The sequence below is a fragment of the Pteropus alecto genome, unplaced genomic scaffold (assembly GCF_000325575.1).
Source record: "Pteropus alecto unplaced genomic scaffold, ASM32557v1 scaffold167, whole genome shotgun sequence".
In the NCBI taxonomy this organism is placed as follows: domain Eukaryota; kingdom Metazoa; phylum Chordata; class Mammalia; order Chiroptera; family Pteropodidae; genus Pteropus; species Pteropus alecto.
The window spans coordinates 90,912-110,475 of NW_006440647.1; the positions used below are offsets into that span (position 1 = coordinate 90,912).

General features: G+C 42.6%; 1 protein-coding gene across 3 annotated transcripts in view; it reads right to left on the reverse strand.

The window, feature by feature from the left end:
* Positions 1 to 18,474, reverse strand: part of TMEM255A (transmembrane protein 255A) — a 47,158-nt gene extending 28,684 nt beyond the window's left edge. For all 3 annotated transcript variants that reach the window (XM_006917810.3, XM_006917809.3, XM_006917808.3), the window contains exons 1-4: positions 18,205 to 18,474; positions 11,621 to 11,763; positions 3,172 to 3,234; positions 953 to 1,042 (exon numbers count right to left, since the gene is read on the reverse strand). In XM_006917810.3, coding sequence (XP_006917872.1) covers positions 953 to 1,042; positions 3,172 to 3,234; positions 11,621 to 11,763; positions 18,205 to 18,262 — 354 coding nt within the window. In that variant the 5' untranslated portion in view covers positions 18,263 to 18,474. The remainder of the gene's footprint in view (positions 1 to 952; positions 1,043 to 3,171; positions 3,235 to 11,620; positions 11,764 to 18,204) is intronic.
* Between the last annotated feature and the right edge of the window lie 1,090 nt (positions 18,475 to 19,564).

Below are 19,564 nucleotides of genomic sequence, written 5' to 3' on the forward strand. Positions count from 1 at the left end.
TTTATGACCGTATTGGCATGTATATTTATATTATATGTGAAGTTTTTCTTTTGACCTAAAAGTTCATTGTTTTTCTTCTGCTTTGAAAAGAAATGATAATATTTTTATTGGGACCCTGAAAGCACTGTAGGTCATAAGCACTGTGCTTATTGTACCTAATGAAGAAGTTGCCTCTAAGCCAGATGCCTGGAATAGTATGAAATAGAAGGTGCTGAAAAATGGGTAAGGGCTCCTGTAGAGAGCCACATGAGAATGCCCTGAATCTCAGGACTCCCCAGAGAAGGAGCACAGATTTGGGTTTCAGGTAAAATGGCCTTTCTTGAGCACAGGTTCTCCAGAGTAGGAAGTATCTGGCACCTTAACTCCAGGACTGGGCTCTGAGTGGAGGCTTCTAGTTCTGGGGCTTTCTCCAGACCCCAATCACATTTTTATTCTCCAACTATTGTTGTAGGAACAGCAAAGTTCAGGCACCTGAGAAAAGATGACTCTGTCCTCATGATCTGTTCCTGTGGCTGTTGAAGGGGAGAGAGGCTAGCTATTGAAAACTTCAAGTCTCTCAGGAAGTCCTGTGGCTTCCTACTCCTTTTTCCCTACCTCTTCACTCCCAGCCTCAGTTCCAAGCCATTCCTCTGGCTCCACTGCCCTTGTCTTTGCCCTTCCAAATCTCACCCACATGTAAAAGTGCTTAGCTCCAGCCCCACAACCACTGGGAAGCCTGTCTTGACCTCTGGAGCCCAAGACAAACCACTTTAGCACTTAGAATCTATGTTTTCAGCTGAGACCCAGTTCTCTAGATACCTGTGTGTCCATTGGTGTCCTCATCTTGACTGTCAGTGATCCTGTTTTCTCCCTCTACTGCTCCTCTCATGGCACTTAGTACACATCCATCACACACTCAGTGAAGCCTTGCTGTATTGCATACTTACTTTAACCCAGGACTAAAAATACTCACAATGTGTCTGGCAGCAAAGACCCCATCAACTATGGCACAACAAAAGGCCGCAATAACACCAAAGCTGATAAAGACAATAGAAGCCACCAGCTATAGAGGGAACAAAACAAAAGTATCTGTTAGCCTTCCACTCTTACTGCTTCTGGAGACTAGGTGATTCCTAAGAGATTGCCAGCTAAAGCAGAACTCTGGCCTGCCACCCCATGAGGATGCTCTTTGCAGTCATGCAAGTCAAGTGAGAGCTGGGGATGGTGGAGGCAGAGAAGGGGCCACTAAAGCATTTTTTACACTTTCAAGGCAAGCTAAGAAATTCACTCTGTGAGTCTACGAGCACCAAATGAAGTGGAGGTTTGCTGGTATCCAGCATGCTGTCCATGGTGGAATTTGACTGCATGACTCTTCCGTTCTCAGACTCAGAAATATGTTGGACTTTTAACGTCATGTAGTCCAACCCCCTAATTTATTTATTGTGGAACTGGAGGCTCAGAGAAAGGAAGCAGTGTGTATCCCCAGGGTCTCCATCTAGTCCACAGAAGAGTCTGGTGCCCACTAACTCCCAGTCCAATGTTCTTCCCAACCCCTCATAGTGGGCACTGATAACAGGGATTCTGAGGCCCTGCACAACCCTACACAACCTTCTGCATCATTGAAGAAAAAGAGAACATTCAACTTACTAAGACTTAAATGTCAAAGATATTTTATAAGAGTTGAAGTCTATGAAACTGATCAACTCTGTATGGTGCATGTGAAAAATTCCAAGTATGGAAAATGCTTGCTTGAACCAGATTGCCCTATTCTCTGAACATGTTAGATAACAGAAATGTTCCTAATTTGTCTTCTATTATGAGGGTGATACTACAATTCAATGTGAAGGTAAGTATTTCAAGGTGTTTCCAGGGGGCAGGAATAGGTGTTGCCTGAGCCTGCCATCTGCTTGTGTTGACCCTCAGAACTAGATGGAAAATCAGTTTTTCTTTCTTGAGATGTGTGGAGAGGGGTAAGAAGGGGAAATAGCATGTCATTAAGCAGCTCTCTAGGGAGAAGGAGGAACCAAAGTCAAGGCCACCTTAAGGTGTCAACAGGCTAGGAGGAAATACTTATCTCCTTTGGGAGTTATTCCGAAAACCTCTCGCCATAAATCTCACTTCGCAGCACTACAGAGTATTGGTAAATAATGGATGAAACTGGCATTATTAACTATGTTATTATCAGCTCTACAATTAAAACTCCCCTTTTATTTTAAATAATTTAAGCCCAAAGTGCAAACACAACTGGGGATGGGGCAGAGTCCAGGTGAAATGGAAGAAGAGAACTATTAGAACTCCCCTGAGGGTGATTCCCGACATTGCTGGGGGAAAACATATGGTTAGAGTTCTCTGTCCCTGGAGCTATTACATTATCTGATTAAACTAGCTGTTAAATAGACCCTATTATCAAAGTCAGGATGCCACAGAGACTTGTACTGGGGGAGCCTAATCAGTCCACCATCTGACCACTCACCAGGCATCTTGATTTACAAGCCTATAAAACTGCAATATACTTGCAGTTTGGTCTGTACCTTCTTCTTCTGCCCCGTAGGAAGCCTTCTCAGACTGAACCAGGAAAATACAACAGCTTGCCCTTGTGGGTCCCCCATTAGGACATAGAACATTCTAAGTTTTACTTCCTGTTATATGCTCATCCTTCCTTTCAAACTTACGACATACTTACCTTTGAACTATGGGTAATGAAAATACTTTAGGTTGGCTTCATAATATTATTTTGTCTTCTATGTGCCCCAAGTATATTTGTTCTCTTAATCAAAGTTCTCTAGATTGTAATCTCAAAATGCGGGAACTCTCTGTGGAAACTTCCTCCAAAGATTATGCATCAGAGAGGAAGATGTGAGAGTCATCAATAATCCAGGGCTCTGGCAATGGAAATCACAGAAGCAAAGGCATTCTAGGCTAGGACAGTAACCTGACTGGATAAGCTGGGGGCATTCCTTTGGGAGTGAGGAGGACAGTAAAGGGCAAAATCCATAATATTCTATCTCTGTGAAGCTAGGCCACTGAGGGAGCATCGGGCAAGATGAGAACAAGTCCCATACTACAGGGTCACTGGAAAACAAGTTTCCTGGAAGCTTAGAGAAAAGGCAAAGTAGCATTTTCTTTTCTGGCCCCATTTGGGTAGCCTTAAGAAATGTGTTACTTTCGGATTCTATAGCAATGAAAACTTACCATCTGCCGTTTGTTCTCAACAAGGTTGGATCCGATGATTCCAAGGAATGATCCAAAGCCGAGCTGCAAAGCAACATGGTACATATAGCACATGGGGAGATGGTCAGCCTGACCACACAATCATTCAGCTCCTGGATATGATTCAGGATAATGGAAAGTAACTGAGGTATAGATGCTAAAGCCATGTGCAGTCAGTACTTACACAAATACAGTATATGAAATAAAAGTATTTCTCCCACCATTTGCCATTTTCCCTTGCAGATATAAATCACACCTAAAAAGAAATTGATGTGCCCCCAAACTAAAAGTCAAAATCAACCATGGCTTTCCAGAGCCTGCTTATTTCAACGTCAATATCCATTACCTAGCATGTGACTGGTGAAGCACATGTTATATCCTGATCTTTAGCCTTTTTTTTTTAGGCGACCTTCCACTCTGATGCATGGGTTATAAAATAAAGGTTTGAAATAGCAATTTTTGGTGCATCTGGCACACTAATAAAACCCAGGAACTGCTTTAGAAATCAGCAAACACCTTAATCTAGACTTAAAAACAAAGAACTATTTTTTGAAAGCCTGTGGTTGACCTACTGAAATTTATGTTAGCACTTATTCACCTATTCGTCCATCTCTGCTTCATTTATGGACAGAAAGCATTCATTAAAGGGAGAAGAGAAATGGCAGAGTAAATCCCTGAATAACAATTTCTCTAAGTGGCTAGGATGATGGCTCGGTGTAGCAGATCCCACTTTCCTCTCAGTTCTGCCATTAGTGGATTGAATCTGCCAGTCTCAGCTGAAACTATCACTAAATGATGGCTGTTGATGTGGATGAAAATGAAAGAAGTAAAAAGTGGTGAGAATGGACCAGTAAATCTTAACACAAGTTCAACGATGTAGTTACATATCTCTTTAGCCTCACTAATGGTCTGGATTTCCGTCTGCAGCCTTACCTTGGCTCACACAGGTATCTATTTCAGTCCAAGGCCCAAAGCTTACACCTGGGCTTGGAAATAGAATAGACCCACAGGCTGGGCAGGAGCTTGGTGGGGCAGTGTAGGGGAATCAGGTGATTGTCTCAGAAACCCAAGAATTAAAGAGAATAAAATGAAGGAATGAGTACAAATTTCTGAGGACTACTTCTGAAGGGCCACTCAGCCAACAATTCCTCTTGGGAAATAGAAGTTGAAGTGCATAATGGTATGCAGATCCCATGCCATCCAAGACTCTACTGAGAACATCCTAACTCAGCCATTAAACTATACCTGTCTCCTACCTGGTCTTATTAAAGGCAAAAAAAATGTGTTGTCATAAAGTATACTGATTAAAACCTGGTTATAAGCCTAGCCTAGCTTCTAATCTCAGCTCTTCCACTTATGTGTGTGCAATCTTGAACAAACTTATTGACCTCTCTAAGTCTCAGTTTTATTATCTGGAAAATGAGGACTACAGTAGTGGCTGGGATAGGGCTTTTGTAAGGATTAGCCAGGATGATACATTCAAAGAATTTTGCACAATGCCTGGCACACGGTAAGTACTCAGTAAATATTAATTACTCTTCTAACGATTATTTTACTATTTTTAAAGACATTTAACTTTTGAGTAGCTCTAACCTGATTTGAGCTGGAAAATCCTATCATTATTTGCTCTGTTTCATAAGAGAGTTTTGTGTTCTATCTTATCTTTCCTTCCAATATGTCCCACAGCTTTTATTTTTTAGGAAGAATTTCATTAATAGTCTGTGCTATGGCACTCTGGGCCACTTGTGGAGATTGAAAGTTGGAGGCAGCTTCTTACATGGAAAATAAATCATTTTACTGAGTTCATCAATTTCCACAGATATTCACTGAATGTCTCCTGAATGCTAATAGCAGTCTTTGCCTTAAGAAAGAAACAGACACTGGCTATTTCTGCACTCTCAGATGGCTCTCTAATAGCAGTGACCAGAAGAGGTGGGCTGAAGCCTCATGAAATTGACTGGAAAGACAAGGTACTCTGGGACTAGAAATCCTAGGCTAGCCAATTACTTTATCCAGTTCCCACCCACTTTCCTTCTATAATATTCTATTTCGCTCCAACTCACTCAATTCTCTAACATTCACTGAGTACTTTTGTCAGATAAATAAGAAGACATGGCCCCTGCCCTCAAGAAACTCATAGTCTAATGAAGGAGAGACAGACTGTGGTTTAAGAACCACAGGCGAGGTATACACGAAGTGCTGTAGGAGCAGAGAATAATTCATTTTGTATGATATCCTTGGCTCTGCTACTTACAAACTGTGTGACCTTGCGTTAGTCCCTTAATCACTTTATGCTTTGGTTTCCTCATCTAAAAAATGGAGCTCATAATGGATTAAATGAGATAAAGTGTAGGTATACCTCAGAGATATTGTGGATTCAGTTTCAGACTACAGCAATAAAGCAAGTATTGCAGTAAAGCAAGTTGTAATCTATTTGCTAGCGGAGGGGCTTGTCTTTAGTTTGTAAAAAAAAAATGCAACATCTGTTAAGCACAATAAAGCAAAGTGCAATAAAACGAAGTATGCTTGTATGTAGTGTGACTTGCATAAAGTAGGCTGTTAAATACATGGTAGCTCTAAGATTTCACAAAGGAGGAAACATTTTAACATGAACTTAAAGGATAGATAGAGTTCATCAGTCAGGAAACTAATATCTATTGACTCATGGCTGGAAGAATTCACTCACCTGGGTAACAGATTGATGAACTCACCAGAGTCTCTAAAACCACCTTACATTTGAAAAGCATTTTAATTTAGGGAAACACTTGCCATCTATTTTGGTCATAGTAATGTCATGGAATTTGATGGAGTGCATGTCATTCCCATTTGACAGATAGGAAAATGGAGATCTAGAGAATTGTATGGACTAGTCTCCTCTTACAGCAAGTTAATGGCAGGGACAGTACTAGCCCTCAGGTCCTCTGACTAACAGCCAGGGTGCTTTCAACCATACTTTGCTGTATTTGTGGCCAATGTTAGTGAAACACCTTCATAGCTTCCCCCCAGGGAAGAAGTTCTCTGCAGGGATGCAGTAAGAAGTCCTATTTGAGGAAGAGCTGAGGGATTGAAAATAAAGAAGAAAAAAATCAACAGAATTTCCTGAAAAAATTGGGCAGCTGCTTCTAATCAACTGCTCTCCTGAAGTCTCAGAAAGGTAATTTCTGTAGTCACCCCTCAAGAACTGCATGGAATCATGGAACATTCAGACTTTTAGACCTCCATCTTAATTCCCTATTACATGAACAAATAACTAGTTTGCTTTATTTTGGCTGTCCTCCACTTGCAGAAGAAAAAAGACAAATCATGAGAAATCAAAATTAGAGTCAAGGGTTCTTTTTGGGTTGGGCCCTATAACCTATGCTTATCTCCATCCACTGCCCCAGACATGCAGTGCTGAGGCACAGAAGGATTAGTCATTCAATGAATATCAATTGGACACCTACTTTGCGGAGGCACTATGCTAGCCTAAACCTATGATTTGGAGGCCAGGATGTAGGGTTGGATATGATACCAGGACCAATCAGAGTCAGCCCCAGGAGCTATAATTTAGGTAAACTGGTCCACAATCCCTTTCCATAATCCTGAAATCCACAAAGCTCTTAAAACCAAAAGGGGTTATTTTTTTTTTCTTGGTAACTAACTTAGTGGCAAAACCAGACCTTAAACTGATGTGAGCATTTAAATATATATATATATTTATCTGCCTAGTGTAAAAATTCAGTTTATTGTAGAAATATGAAGATGCTTTATTATGGGCGTATCTATCAAGACCCCACTGGGATATTAGATAATACATTATATATGTACTATATTATCTTTCTAAAATAAAAAAGTATAAATTCTCAAAACACATCTGGCCCAAGGGTTTAGACAAGGAATCGTGGACCTGTATAAACAAAGCTAAATTAGATTATAGCTCAACATCCCACAAAGCAGGATGTGAGAATTCTCTAGGAACCATGAGTAGGAGAAATCTATGGTAGGGAGTTCAAAGAGATGATAGACACGACCACGGACCACAGTAGTTTAAAGTGTCCCAGCTGTGTCTTTAAGTTGAGATAAAAAAGAACATTTGGATAAACAGAGTGAGAGAACAGAGAGAATGATCCAGGCCAGGGGGAACACTGAGAATGACAGCATCAAGGCAGAAAAGCCCAAGTCATGTTCAGGAGACTATGAATTGACAGTTTTAGCAAAAGAGAGATAATGGGAGACCAGGCCCACGGTATCTTCAGAGAACTTTGAATGACAACAGTAAAGAAGCAATAGGAACCCAATGAAGGTTTGAACCTTCTGGCATTATATGTCTTATCTAGCAAATCGAGATTCAAGTCTTATCTTTGGAATGTAATTACTGAAGTAAGAACTTTATTTTAGAAACATTTTCGACAAGAGGTAAACAAAATTTCTGCCCAGTTCACAATAAACCACCAAATCCCTCTGTCCAGAGCTCCTTAACTTTCCTGAGCATTCAAGTTAGTCAAAGCTTGGTTGGATTTATTAAAAGAATCTTTACCTGTGAAGCTTAAGTCACACGAGCCAAAAAATTTCTGGGATAATAATTGTTTTGAATTATACCTGTTGTCTCTGTTAATTTTTAGTTAACTCTGGTATAATATTACCAGACATAAAATAACTCGAGTATCATTATTATCAGACATAAAATAACTCTGATATAATTTTCAATTAACTGACCCCAACAATCCCCAGGGAAATGGCTCAGAAACTCTTGGTTTCTTTTCAGAAAGAAAACCCAGGCTGGTGTGGGCCCTATCAGTGCAACAGCTGGGGAGAGGGTTCAAGAATAAAAGGCTTTCCACATTGATCAGGCGGCCAACTCTATCTTGTGGGTTGCTTGAGAAACACTTTTAGAGGCTTCTCTCTCCTGGATTTCAAGTTAGAAAGTTATACAGGAACAAGCTCTCTCCCCTGCCGTTCTCAGCTTCATATAACAACCGAGGCTCTTGTTTTTTTAGGCCTCCAGAGTAGAAAGCTCACTGGAACTCTTCTGGAATGGAATATGTCTTGAATATTCGAGGAGAGTAAAATGCCTAAGTCTTTCTTTGTGAGTTTTAGTTTTTAAAAAATTGTACTGTTCAGCTTGTACAGATGAGCATATCTTTAAAGATGAATGTATGCATGAGTGCCTTAGGGTGATGATGCCACATTCTAACTCAGGTAGAGTAGCTAACGCCCTATTATAATGCACCTCACTGTACAAAGGTACCTCTTTTGGCAAAATAAAGATGCCTAGAAAAGTTTCATATGACAGAATTATGCAAATACAATTGTATTTTAAAATGCCTGGGATCTCAATGTTTAAATGAATTGTATGGTAAGTCTTTTTTTTAAATATAATAACTGCTTCCTAGTTTGTCTGTTTTCTAATTTAACTTCTCATACATTGTTAACACATTTAATTGGAGTCCAAAACAGCAGAGTTCCAAATAATCTGAATTTTTTTTTTACAGTTCTATACAATGGAATTTTACGTTTAAAGCGACCAATTTAATAGTGTGGAATCTTAAAATGCCACATTATGTTCATTCTGGTTTTATAGCTAAGCATACTTTATTTTTTGTGTTTTAGTTCTCTAGGTGGTTGCTGGTCCATCTGAATTAGACTCCCTGGGTGTTGATTAAAATGCAGACTCAAGATGTCTTACTTTTTCTATCAAATGTTAGCTCAGAGAAAGAAAAATCAGGTTCTTGGGTCCCACCTACTGAATCAGGATCTCTGGGAGTAGGGAGTGGAGTTCTGTATTTTTTACAGGACCAGGTTCACCAGGTCATTATGCACACCAAGGAGGGGAAACCACTGCCTTAGAGTTTATATAGTACCTCTCTAATGACCAAACTATTTAATTAGTGAAAGTGCCCCATTCCTGGACAACTTTTGATTCTCAGGCATTTACTATTTCAGAGGTATGAGTTGTTATTGTATTTGTTACAACATGATCTGACCTATAAACTCAAATGGCTTTTTCTGCTTTTAAGTCTGTAATATTCCCACTTCACTTTCTATAATTAAAACCCATTTTAAAGAAACAATCTACAGGAACTACAAGAGCAAATTTTTAAAGGTTAAATGATGAGGTACACTGTCTGTTAGGGATGGCTCTCCTATTAACATTTCCAGGTTAGCTCTTAGTTAAAAGCACACACACAGACATATGCCCCTACTGCTTCAACTTGAAATGCTAATTGAACATCAGGTACCCAATAACAACAACTATGCACCTTCCTTCTTTTGTTAGTATTCCAACCTAGCACCCACAGTCAGATATTCTACAGAGAAGGTTCATGGCCACTGATCATGAATAGGTGTCTCTATTCTTAAGTGACATGGAAAATACCTTCCTTTCACCCACGGAGAATATGAGTCTTGTTTTGAGCATTGTTAGCTCATCAGTCAGAAATATTTCACTAAATGCAGCTACCTGAAGCACACAAAAATTCACACAGACCCTATATATTGCTTTTCCAAGCCACCAAAATGCAATCTTACCTCCCTTTCCTCTCCACTCCCTTGCTTGTGTTTAAAAATAAAATTCAATTCTGCCGATGACTGGTTTTCTTGCCTCACCACAGGAAGTAGACCAGGTGAGTTCTCACATCATATGTTGAACAGAGGGCACCAAACAGTGTCTGTGGGACACCTGCCCTCGCCTGGCGGGAGCCCTGCTGGCCTAAGAGCTGTGAAGGAACTTCTCCAGGCAGCCTTCAGCTCATGGGAGTCCAGCTCAAGTCGGGTCCCAGCTTGGGCAGGGCTATTGAGAAGGCTGACTGTGGAATCAGTGACCTAGGCAACAGGCATCAATCAGTCTAGGTCACTCACAGCGCTGGCTTGTCAAAGCCATCCATCTTTAATCCCTTTCCCTCTCTTTGCTTCTCTTTCTCATCCTCACTTCTCAAATAAAAAAGAAAAAGAAAAAGGAACAAAACAATGACAAATGCATCTGAACTCTTTGCTATCCTAAGATATTTTTTTAAATGAACAATCCTAAAATTTCTTCCTGCTCTTTAACAGTTTCAATTGAGAAGTCATTTAATTGATATAAAAAATATGATCCAAACTCTAGAGTTAGGTTTTTGGGTTCAGTAGCAGTGTGTGTAGATCTAAATGAGGTTTCGTTTTTGTTTTTTCTTTTCCCACAGCTTTCTTGAGGTATAATTGACAAATAAAATTGTATATATTTAAAATGTACAACGTGCTGATTTGATATAAAATGAGTTTTGTATGTAAAATGTTCAGTGGTTTCCAAAATGGAGTGCAAACATCCTGGAGGTGGGTCAAACAATCCAATGAAGTATGGAAAGAAACTATTTGAACTCTTGTTTCCTATTACTGTTAATCTAAAATGATAAAAAAGGACTTTAGCATTACAAATATCCAATAAACAGACTGTCACTAGTGTCCTTTGGTATGAATGTCAGATGACAAAGTGAGCTCTCTTGAAGGAGGGCAAGTTCTAAGCAGCAAAGGGTTGATGGTGGGGCATTTGACATGTGCTTGAATTATCTTACCTAATTTTAACTAAACTAGTCTCAACAAAATAGACAAGTAGTTTGGAAAGACTCCTGCTAAGAAACCATGAATTGAAAATGACCTTAATAATGTAAGCACAAGCTAGCAACTGGAAAAATGGCAGGGTTGACACTTCTAAGTCTCAGGGTGAGCTTTTTGTCAGCCATGTAGTGAGAGCAAAACAATGATGTTAATGACTATCTAATCATATCTGATAAGTCAGCCAAAAATATTCAAAATTATCTAGTGGGCTATTTGAAATAATTATTTATAGCCACTTTCTTTAATGATAGACTTCATGTGAAATACATATCAGTCTTTGAAATTTAGTTTGTATGAAGATATTAAAAATTATTGTTTATTTCATTTTATCTAATTTTTAAATTTCCATTTGTGTATGTTGTATGAACATATACATAATTTATACGTGAATTAATATACATATTTTAGGAGTAAATATCCCATGTATTTTTCTTGATAGGAATGCAGGATCACTTTGGAGAACAGTGCTGTTGGTCATAGAGTGTCAAACTGCCAGGGTCCTCAGATTTCAGTTAAGATTAAGAGACTACTATTATTCATAAGAAAGCAGATGCACAGAGAGGACAGGACCTTAGCCTAAGGTTAACACTGCTAGTTAGTAACATCTCCTAGACCAGAAAATGGAGGTCCTAAAGAGTGAGACGATTTGATCAGGATCACACTGCTAGTTAGGGATGAAGATTCTTAGTCCAGTGCTCTTCTTAATGGGTCCAGTTGCATCTCTATATAAATATAGAGATATATAAGGAAGGAAAATGGAGCAGACACGAGAAACTCAAACCAAATTGAAAACCATCAGAATAGAACCTGAAAGTCTATAGCCAGCAAGCTGCTGAGACCCAACTATGCCTTTTATACTTACAATAACTCCTGGGTAATAACCTCCAACAGTCACATTCTGAGTCCTGGTGGTTGCAGCAAGGCCCACCGTGAGAATTAACACGGACACAATAAGCAAAGTCACCGTAACATAGATGGAGTTTCGTTTCCTCCGATTGAAGGCTCCTGAAAGTACACAGAAAAACTGAAATTGATCATTTCTGCTGGAGAAGAGTTGGACTTAAAAAATAACTAAGAAGGTTTTCCTTTCCTACTCCAACTGGTAACTGGGGTTATTTCCGGGGAATGGAATTTTGGAGAAGGAATAGAGCTTTAGTTTTACTTTTTCTTTTTGAAGTTGTCAGGTGCCACATTTACAATAAAAAATATATATTTCCAGTTTGAAAATAAACAACAGAAGAAATCTTACCAGTTACACAAAATCAAAACAAAACAATTTTTTTGCTTTCGGCATTATATATAAGATGTGTCATACCCACTTAGAGTGTTCTTTTAGGCTAAATTATAAGGCATATGATAAATGAGAAGTGTACATGTGGAAGTATTAAATGAAAACATTTTAAAGCCAATGTGCAACTAAGGTTTTTTTTTCATAAGTTGGAGATATGAAATTTCATTTTCAGTGTAAATATCAGAACCAAGCTAGAAATTGGGATTTTTTTCACTTATTTCTGACATTCGCCACTCATGTATAAACTTTAAAATAGTATGTTAGCAAGATTTGTCGCATAACAAATGTGCATAATAAAATAAGTGTTTGGAGGCCATTAGTCCACAAAGATATGTATCAGGGGAGGTAGATAGGGAGGATTATAAGCTATGTGAAGGTGACATAAATATAAATGATGAGAAACTTGTTCTCCTACTGTGATTATCAGACATGATAGCATAAGCCAATATATTTTTTTCAAAAACAGGCTTATTAAGTCAGATAAAAATATGGTATCTAGACTTGCTTTTCAATTTAATTTTTAAAAAAGGAATCGAGCACTCCTCCACACCCTGCATGCATTTCTCTTGCCTGGGGAGTGGGGCTTTCAAGAGGAAATACCAGGGAGGAGTTACCCTATGAGAATCCAGTTCCCTAGTTGAGAGCATAAAGCAGTGGGGAGCCTTCGGTTGGGGTCACCCACCCAGTGGCTTGACTGTCATTTATGGGTCTAAAGAGGCCACTGGGTTCTGTTAATAGGACCCTGTCATTCGGAGTCTCCACTGCAGCCTCAAGAAGCAGCTGTCATTGAAGCCGGCCAGACTGCACCACTGGGAGGGAGGGGAGAAGAGATGAAGGAAAGGGAAAGGAGAGAGGAAGGGAGAAAACCAGTGGAACCCAGGAGGTTTGGTTGAGTTGAAAGGGTGGGGCTGTAGCTGGCCTTGCAGATCCCAGCAGATATCCCCTCCTAATAGGAAAAAGAAAGCGTCAAGAGTGCCTCCCTAGGTCCAGTGCGGTCCCTGCAAGGCTCCAAGGAGGTGGGAGGGGCTGGCGGTCTCCCCTGACGTCAGCTTTGAAAATGAGGGATGTGACTCATCAGGGTCATTTCTAATAGGATACTAGTCTAAGACTATTTTACATTGAAATGTAGAAGTGGCATGAGTGTTTATAGGCCCCCACGTATTAAAGTGCCATATTGCACCCTGGGAGGAGAGGGAAGGAGAGTTGGGAAATGAGGCTAGCCTCCAGTTGGGCCTGAGTCCAGCCTCCATGGGAAAACAGAAAAGGACCACTAGAGACACCTGTGACATCAGGACCTTTTGAATGAGAGGGCTATTTGAGATGCAAATGGCCAGCTGACAGGTGGTAAACAGGATGAGTGAGCCTGGGAGAAGTGGACTGCAAGTAGTGGGCAGGATTTATTTCTTCTGTTTACCTGAAATTAGTTATCCCTCCTCTTGATTTCTTGGGGCCCTAAATGAGTCTCTAAACCAGGGTTCCTAAGTCCATTTGATAATAGACACATCTCGGTGAATCTTTAAGTTGGTTCCACAAACCAGTTCTAATCTAAACTTACCAACATCGCCTCCTATTTCTGTCTGCCTTTCTCCTTTGTTGCTCATACCCTTTCTGTCCCAAATTGGCAAACAAGAGTGAGGGGACATCTGGATACACCAAGGGTATCTTTGTGACACATGAAAGTGTTTTAATACCTCACACACACACACACACACACACACAAACGTGTAATCTTAGAGATTAAATTGGGGGACTGTGTGTGTGTGCATAGTCTTTTAATTTTTTTTTTTATCACTTGCCTGCTCCTTCTCCACTAACTGGCTTTTGATTCTATTTACAGCTCTTGGGTCTCCTTTGCAAATATCACTCTAACTCTTAAAAGCACAGGAGCCAGGTCAGAAAAGTGACTCAGCAAACCACATGGTGTTATTTGAACATCTATTTTTTTTCCTGCTTTAGAATCTGCCAGTTGAGAAACCCAGGCAAAGATCCTACAGTTCCACCAGGGCCTTGCCTTTAGACAGAATTCACTTTGAGTAAAATTCCTAAGACAACTCTCCTATTACTAGGTTGAATATTTATTCTCTGTCTTCTCACACCCTCCCCCAAGTCATCCCTTATTTTATACTATAAGGACCATACTTGTGTAAAATGAAATTCTTTCTAGTCGCACTTGGGGGTGAACCATTTTAAGGCATGGTGGAGTGAGTTCCTTTGAAAAGTGAAGAATCACCTTTCCATTTATCTTTAGTGTCAATTTGACTTAAAAGTCACATCTACTGAGAGCAAGACACACCTGTTCTCTCAAGGTGTGACTGGGGCTCCTAAAATACAGTTTATTGTGTCTGCTTAAAACATTTTCCTGATGTTTTCTTTTTTATTTTTTAAGGAAAAAGTAGAGCCCTGTTCTTATTAGGGTGCATTTTGGAGCCTGCCTTAGATGTTCCAGTAAACAAAGGTACGTCTAATTCCAATTTGTTTAGTAAATCGACATATCAAAAAACCTTAGACACCATGAAATACTTAAATAAAGTAGTGGGTACTTGAAAACTGACTATCACAGTGTTTGATATGTAGCGAAGAGCAGTCAATACTTGTTGAATAATCAAGAGGCAACGTCTCAGAATTGCTTCCCTTCTAATCAAAAAGGCTGTGTGTGTGTGTGTGTGTGTGTGTGTGTGTGTGTGTGTGTTCTGAGAGGGAATTGTGTGAATAAATATGGGCTACAGTCACAGAATTGTTTTTTTTTTAAATAGGGTACATCTGAGGGCTCCCCAGAACTAAAAGCCTTCTGGCCAACTAGTGCCACAACTCAAACGCTGCTCACTGGCCCGTCTACTTGGTGCCAAGTATGTATCTGTTTCAACAACAACAACCACTCCTGCAACCAACAGCAATGGGAGAGTCTGAAATCCAGTCATTGGCACTGCCTGCCCCTTCTGCCCCCAGCAGCAGCTTCCTGCAGAACTACTGCAGCCCTCTCTCTCTGCAGTGCCCCACCTCCACCCCAGATTCGTGAGGACCAGGATACTCAGCTCTAGAAGCACCCAATTATTTGCCGTCTCCACCCTTCCAAATACAGCCAATTTCTCCCTCCTCTGGGTTTCCCCCCTGGCCAGAGCCCCTCACCCTCCTTGCACTGCAGTCTTTGAATCTCAATCCCTCCATTTCTCTGAAACCTGCTCGAAACTCCCCTCTTCCAAGAAGTTTTCTTGACCAAGCTCACTCTAATCACTCATTATTTCATGTCCCTACTTCTTAGGTCCATTACTTAATAAGTATATTAAATATAATTGTAATTGTGGGTCTGGTCCACAATCCATCTGATGTCCACCAGTTTCAGGATTATGTATCTGACAGGAACCAAAGTGTGGGTTGCCAGAAGGTAGGATGATTGTCTCTGCTCACTTGTTTTACCTCGTACATATTATTCATTACCTCCTTTGTTTATAGGGTGTGTACTCTAAGTGCAGCGAGGATGAAGGCCCACCATCCTGTCCTATGCACCATGTTGTTGATGACTGACTAATTCTAGGGGCTGATCTTCTGAACTGGTTAGAATTTGCTTACCTAAGTCACCTTTGCCATACAGGGAGGGTTCCAGGAAGTCCCAGCTTTGAGCATCCGTGGAAACCTGTGGCTGCCCACGTCAGAGTCTCAAGGCTCTGCCAATCTCCCAAACATTTCCTTAAAGATACTGAAATCCATCTGGCAATTCTTCCACCGGAGACACCCAAGGCCACCGGTGAATTACAAATGTGTTATTTGGGAGGGAAGGAGTGCCCTGATGTAGTAGAGGAGCCTTAGCGCCTGGGGGCGGTGTTGCCAAAAGGGAGAAGGGGGTGCTGTGAGGAGATGAAGGGGCGCTGGAGTCAAATTACTATCTTTCTATTGCGAAACGCCTGCTCCGCTGCAAGCCTTGGACAAAGAGGTCATTCCCAGGCTGCCAGTAAGTGTAAGCACCTTGGTGCAGTATATCTGTGTTTTAAATTTTATTGTTTTGGCTACTGTTGTGTCTTGCCTTTAGAGGGAATCCACTCAAAAATGCTGCCCTTGGAGGCTGAAACACTACCCTCTCTCCTTCCATTTCCCCATGCAAGGGAGGGCTGTGTTGCCAGAGCTAAGTGGGAGTAGCTCCCAAGTAGCCTAGACGCTGATGCAGGCCTGGGCTGTGAGGAACCAACGCCAGGGAACTCCGTGGACACTCCCCCATCCAAAGTGTGGAAACCCACGGTTACGACTCTACTCAGGAATTTGCTCGTGCCCTGGGTCTGCAGACTTTCCAAAGCCGGATGCGTGGAACGGAATCTATGATTCTTTTCCCTCAGCGTCTGGACGAAGCCCCCACAGCTTCTTGTTGCCCAGACCTTCGGGAAACGCAAGACTGGCTTAGGGTCCTTGCGAGCCCAAGAAAGAATTATCTTCATCTTGTTCCCCAATCCACAGAGCAGTGTGTCAAGTCGCAACGTTTTAGGCCCTGAGCCACTAACCTGCCCACTCCCCCGCAAGCAGATGATCCGGCGCGGGGGGCCAGTTTTGCTGGTGGTTGTGGTGGTTGCCGGCAGGGCACTCTTCCCTACCAGCCTTCCCGCGCAGCAGTTTGGCATCTGCAAGCCAGGGAAGCTTTGGCGCCACAGCTGGTCAAGGTAATAAGTGCACTGCGTGTGAGGGAGAGAGAGCTGTGGGGAATCTGGTACTGCTGGCTTCTAGAATCAGACCTAAGTCTTTGACCTCATTTGGACCACGTTGCAAATAACTACGCGCTTAGAAAAAAAAAACAGAGCAAATTCTTATACTGAATATGCAAAACCATTAAAAATAAGATTGTTACCACTATCTAACAGGCTACACTTCCTGTCCCTCCCCTCCCCCGCCCCCGTTAAACGAATTTTGTTTAGACTGAGTCTTTCGCTGACTAGCAGTAGAAAGCTCACAGAGGGGATTGCGACCCTCTTCCAGCTCTCTCCCCTCGAGACGTTGCTGCAAATTCTTCGTAGAAAACCTGAACAGACTGGATGGCAACAATTCGGGACGGAGAGATTTTGCAGAATGTAAAGTATGTTGGAAAGAGAGAATTCGACTTGGTTAAAGTGTATCCGAGGCGAATTTTAAGATTAGGTGGGATCATGGTTTGACAATCTCCTCCCACTTTCCTGGCCTCCAAATTAATTTTTCTGCCTAGTGAAATCATAGGGCTTGGAAAGGTGCCTAACAGCTGAGGGGGACTGGGTTTGTGTTCTATTTGTTACTATCAGAACGCAGCTTTGAGGAGCAGCCAGGTTGGTGCCTGGAGGTAGCTGTACCCAGTTTTGATGAGGAAAGGTATTGAACCAAATCAGGCTAGTGGGTTCCCCTACCCTCCATTCCACCCAGAGAGAGAAAGCGCGACTTCTGAAGGTGTGCGGGCTCGCGCTCGCTCTTTATTGCTCTCTCATTCGTCCGCCCCCCTCCCTTTTCACACTCAGGCATATTACATTCCGTGCATTTGGAGCAGAATAGGAATCGAATTCAAGGAATGTTGATCCTACCGCTGCAGATCGCAGGGCTGGGCTGTCTTGAACGATTCTTCAGGAATTCTCCTCCCGCCAGTCCTCCTCCTTTTTTCTCCCACCCGCCCATCTCTCATGGTTGCTCACCCCCGCCCCCATCAGCTAGGTGCAAGTCAGCCCCGCCAACCCAACTGCAGCTCTGAATTTCAGGGCAGCTCCGACAGAGTTGGGAGAGGGCGAGGGCCCTGCTTCTTTGAATTATCATTAGTCGTGAGCTCTTAGAAGTGACGGGGACTTTGCAAAGAGGGAGCGTCTAATGGAAAGAGAAGGTGCAAGTTGCAGCGAAGTGTTTTGATCCCCAGACAGCTGGGATTTACCACCGGCTGCAAGTCTATTGACGCACGCACACAAACACGTACACACCCGCACTCCGGGCAGGGAGACTCCAACGCACGCTGGGCGCTCCAACCTCGACGCGCCGCCCCCGCCCCCGCCTGGCCGCTCTCTTGCGGCTCTGGTCCACCACCCAGACGCTGGGGCTCGCAGATCCCCCTCCTTAGTCCCGCTTCCCACTTCCCCGCTCTCCCGGCGGTCAGGGCCCTCGCAGTCCAGAGGGCAGCGCATTCACCCCTTGCTGCTGCCACCCCTGGGAAAAGCGGCTAGACTTACCCATAGAATCGGGCAGGGACATGTCGCTGGACCGCTGCTGAGTCAGGGACTGATGCATGGTGAAAGCTGCCCTGTTGCCCCGGACACCGAAGCTGCTTCACTCGCCCCAGGCTCAGGGCGCCGCGCAGAGCATCTTACTCCGTGGCTGCGGCTTTGGGTCCCTCCTAGAGCTGAGAAAGATTGCTTGTGATTGCGAGGTGCAGCCCAAGTGCCGCTTCCCCCTCCCTCCCTCCTCTTTTGCCAGTCTCTGCTCGGGGAGGCAGCAGCATTGGCGGTCCGAGCAGCTGCGTGCGCTTGCGCAAGACTCCCCCCGCCAACTCCCCCCACTTGGCACCCCCATCCTAGTTATCCACCTCCCATCTTCCAAAGCCAGACGGAAGCCGTTTTCGCCCCTTGGGGCCAGGGCTGAGCGGAGAAAGAGGGGGAGGCTACAGCCTAGGGCCAACCGACCTTCTCTATAGTTTGGAGAGCGGGTCTTGGACAAGAATCCTGTTCTAGGATTTGTAATTGGGGAAGGGGTAGAGTCAGAGGTTCCGAGCTGAGAGGCGCGCGCCCGCGCGCACACGCACGTACATACACAAATACACACACACACGCGCGCACGCACACACTTATTTGTGCAGGTTTGGTCTTAGTGCTTCCAGAATGACATAATGGAGCTGGAGATGATCCAGAGAAGGGCTACTCTATAATCAAGGGGATGGGGGAGGGTGGAGGGGGCTGCCATGTGAAGGTATTAAACAAACGCAGACTCTTTTCTAAAAAGTCTTCATCTTTTCTAAGATGAAGGCTGGAAAGGGATGTGAGTAGAGTGTATAAAATTATGCAGAGATGGAGAGAGGGAACACAGCCTTATTCACCAAATCTGAGAATTCTAGAACCAACAGTCCCCTAATAACTAGAAGGAGATTCAATTCAAACAAATCTGAGTCTGCATCAGCACTCCAGTTTGCGCTTTTGTTCAGGGTGCTTTTATGTCAAATATCTCATTTTCTCATCTTAGTAGCCATGCAAGGCAGTAAAACTCCATTTTACAGATGAAGAACCTGAGTCTCAGAAGGGATGAAAATTTTCTGTAGTCACTCAACTAGTAAGTGGCAGAGGTGGGATTTGAACCTAGATCTGTTGGACTCCCAGGTCAGTGATCTTCCTGCTATGGCAGCTGAAAAGAAATATTACTCTATATACCATATTGAAACCCTAAGGAATTCATTAGTCCCAAGAGGTACAACAAGATGAAAACACAAGTAGCTCCTGAAAGTGAAAAGTTATGGGTGACAGACCCACTGGAGATTGCTAAGGAAAACTGGGGATGAAGTGAGAATCTCCTTGATCCGGAGGACAGCCAAGTCCTTCCCCA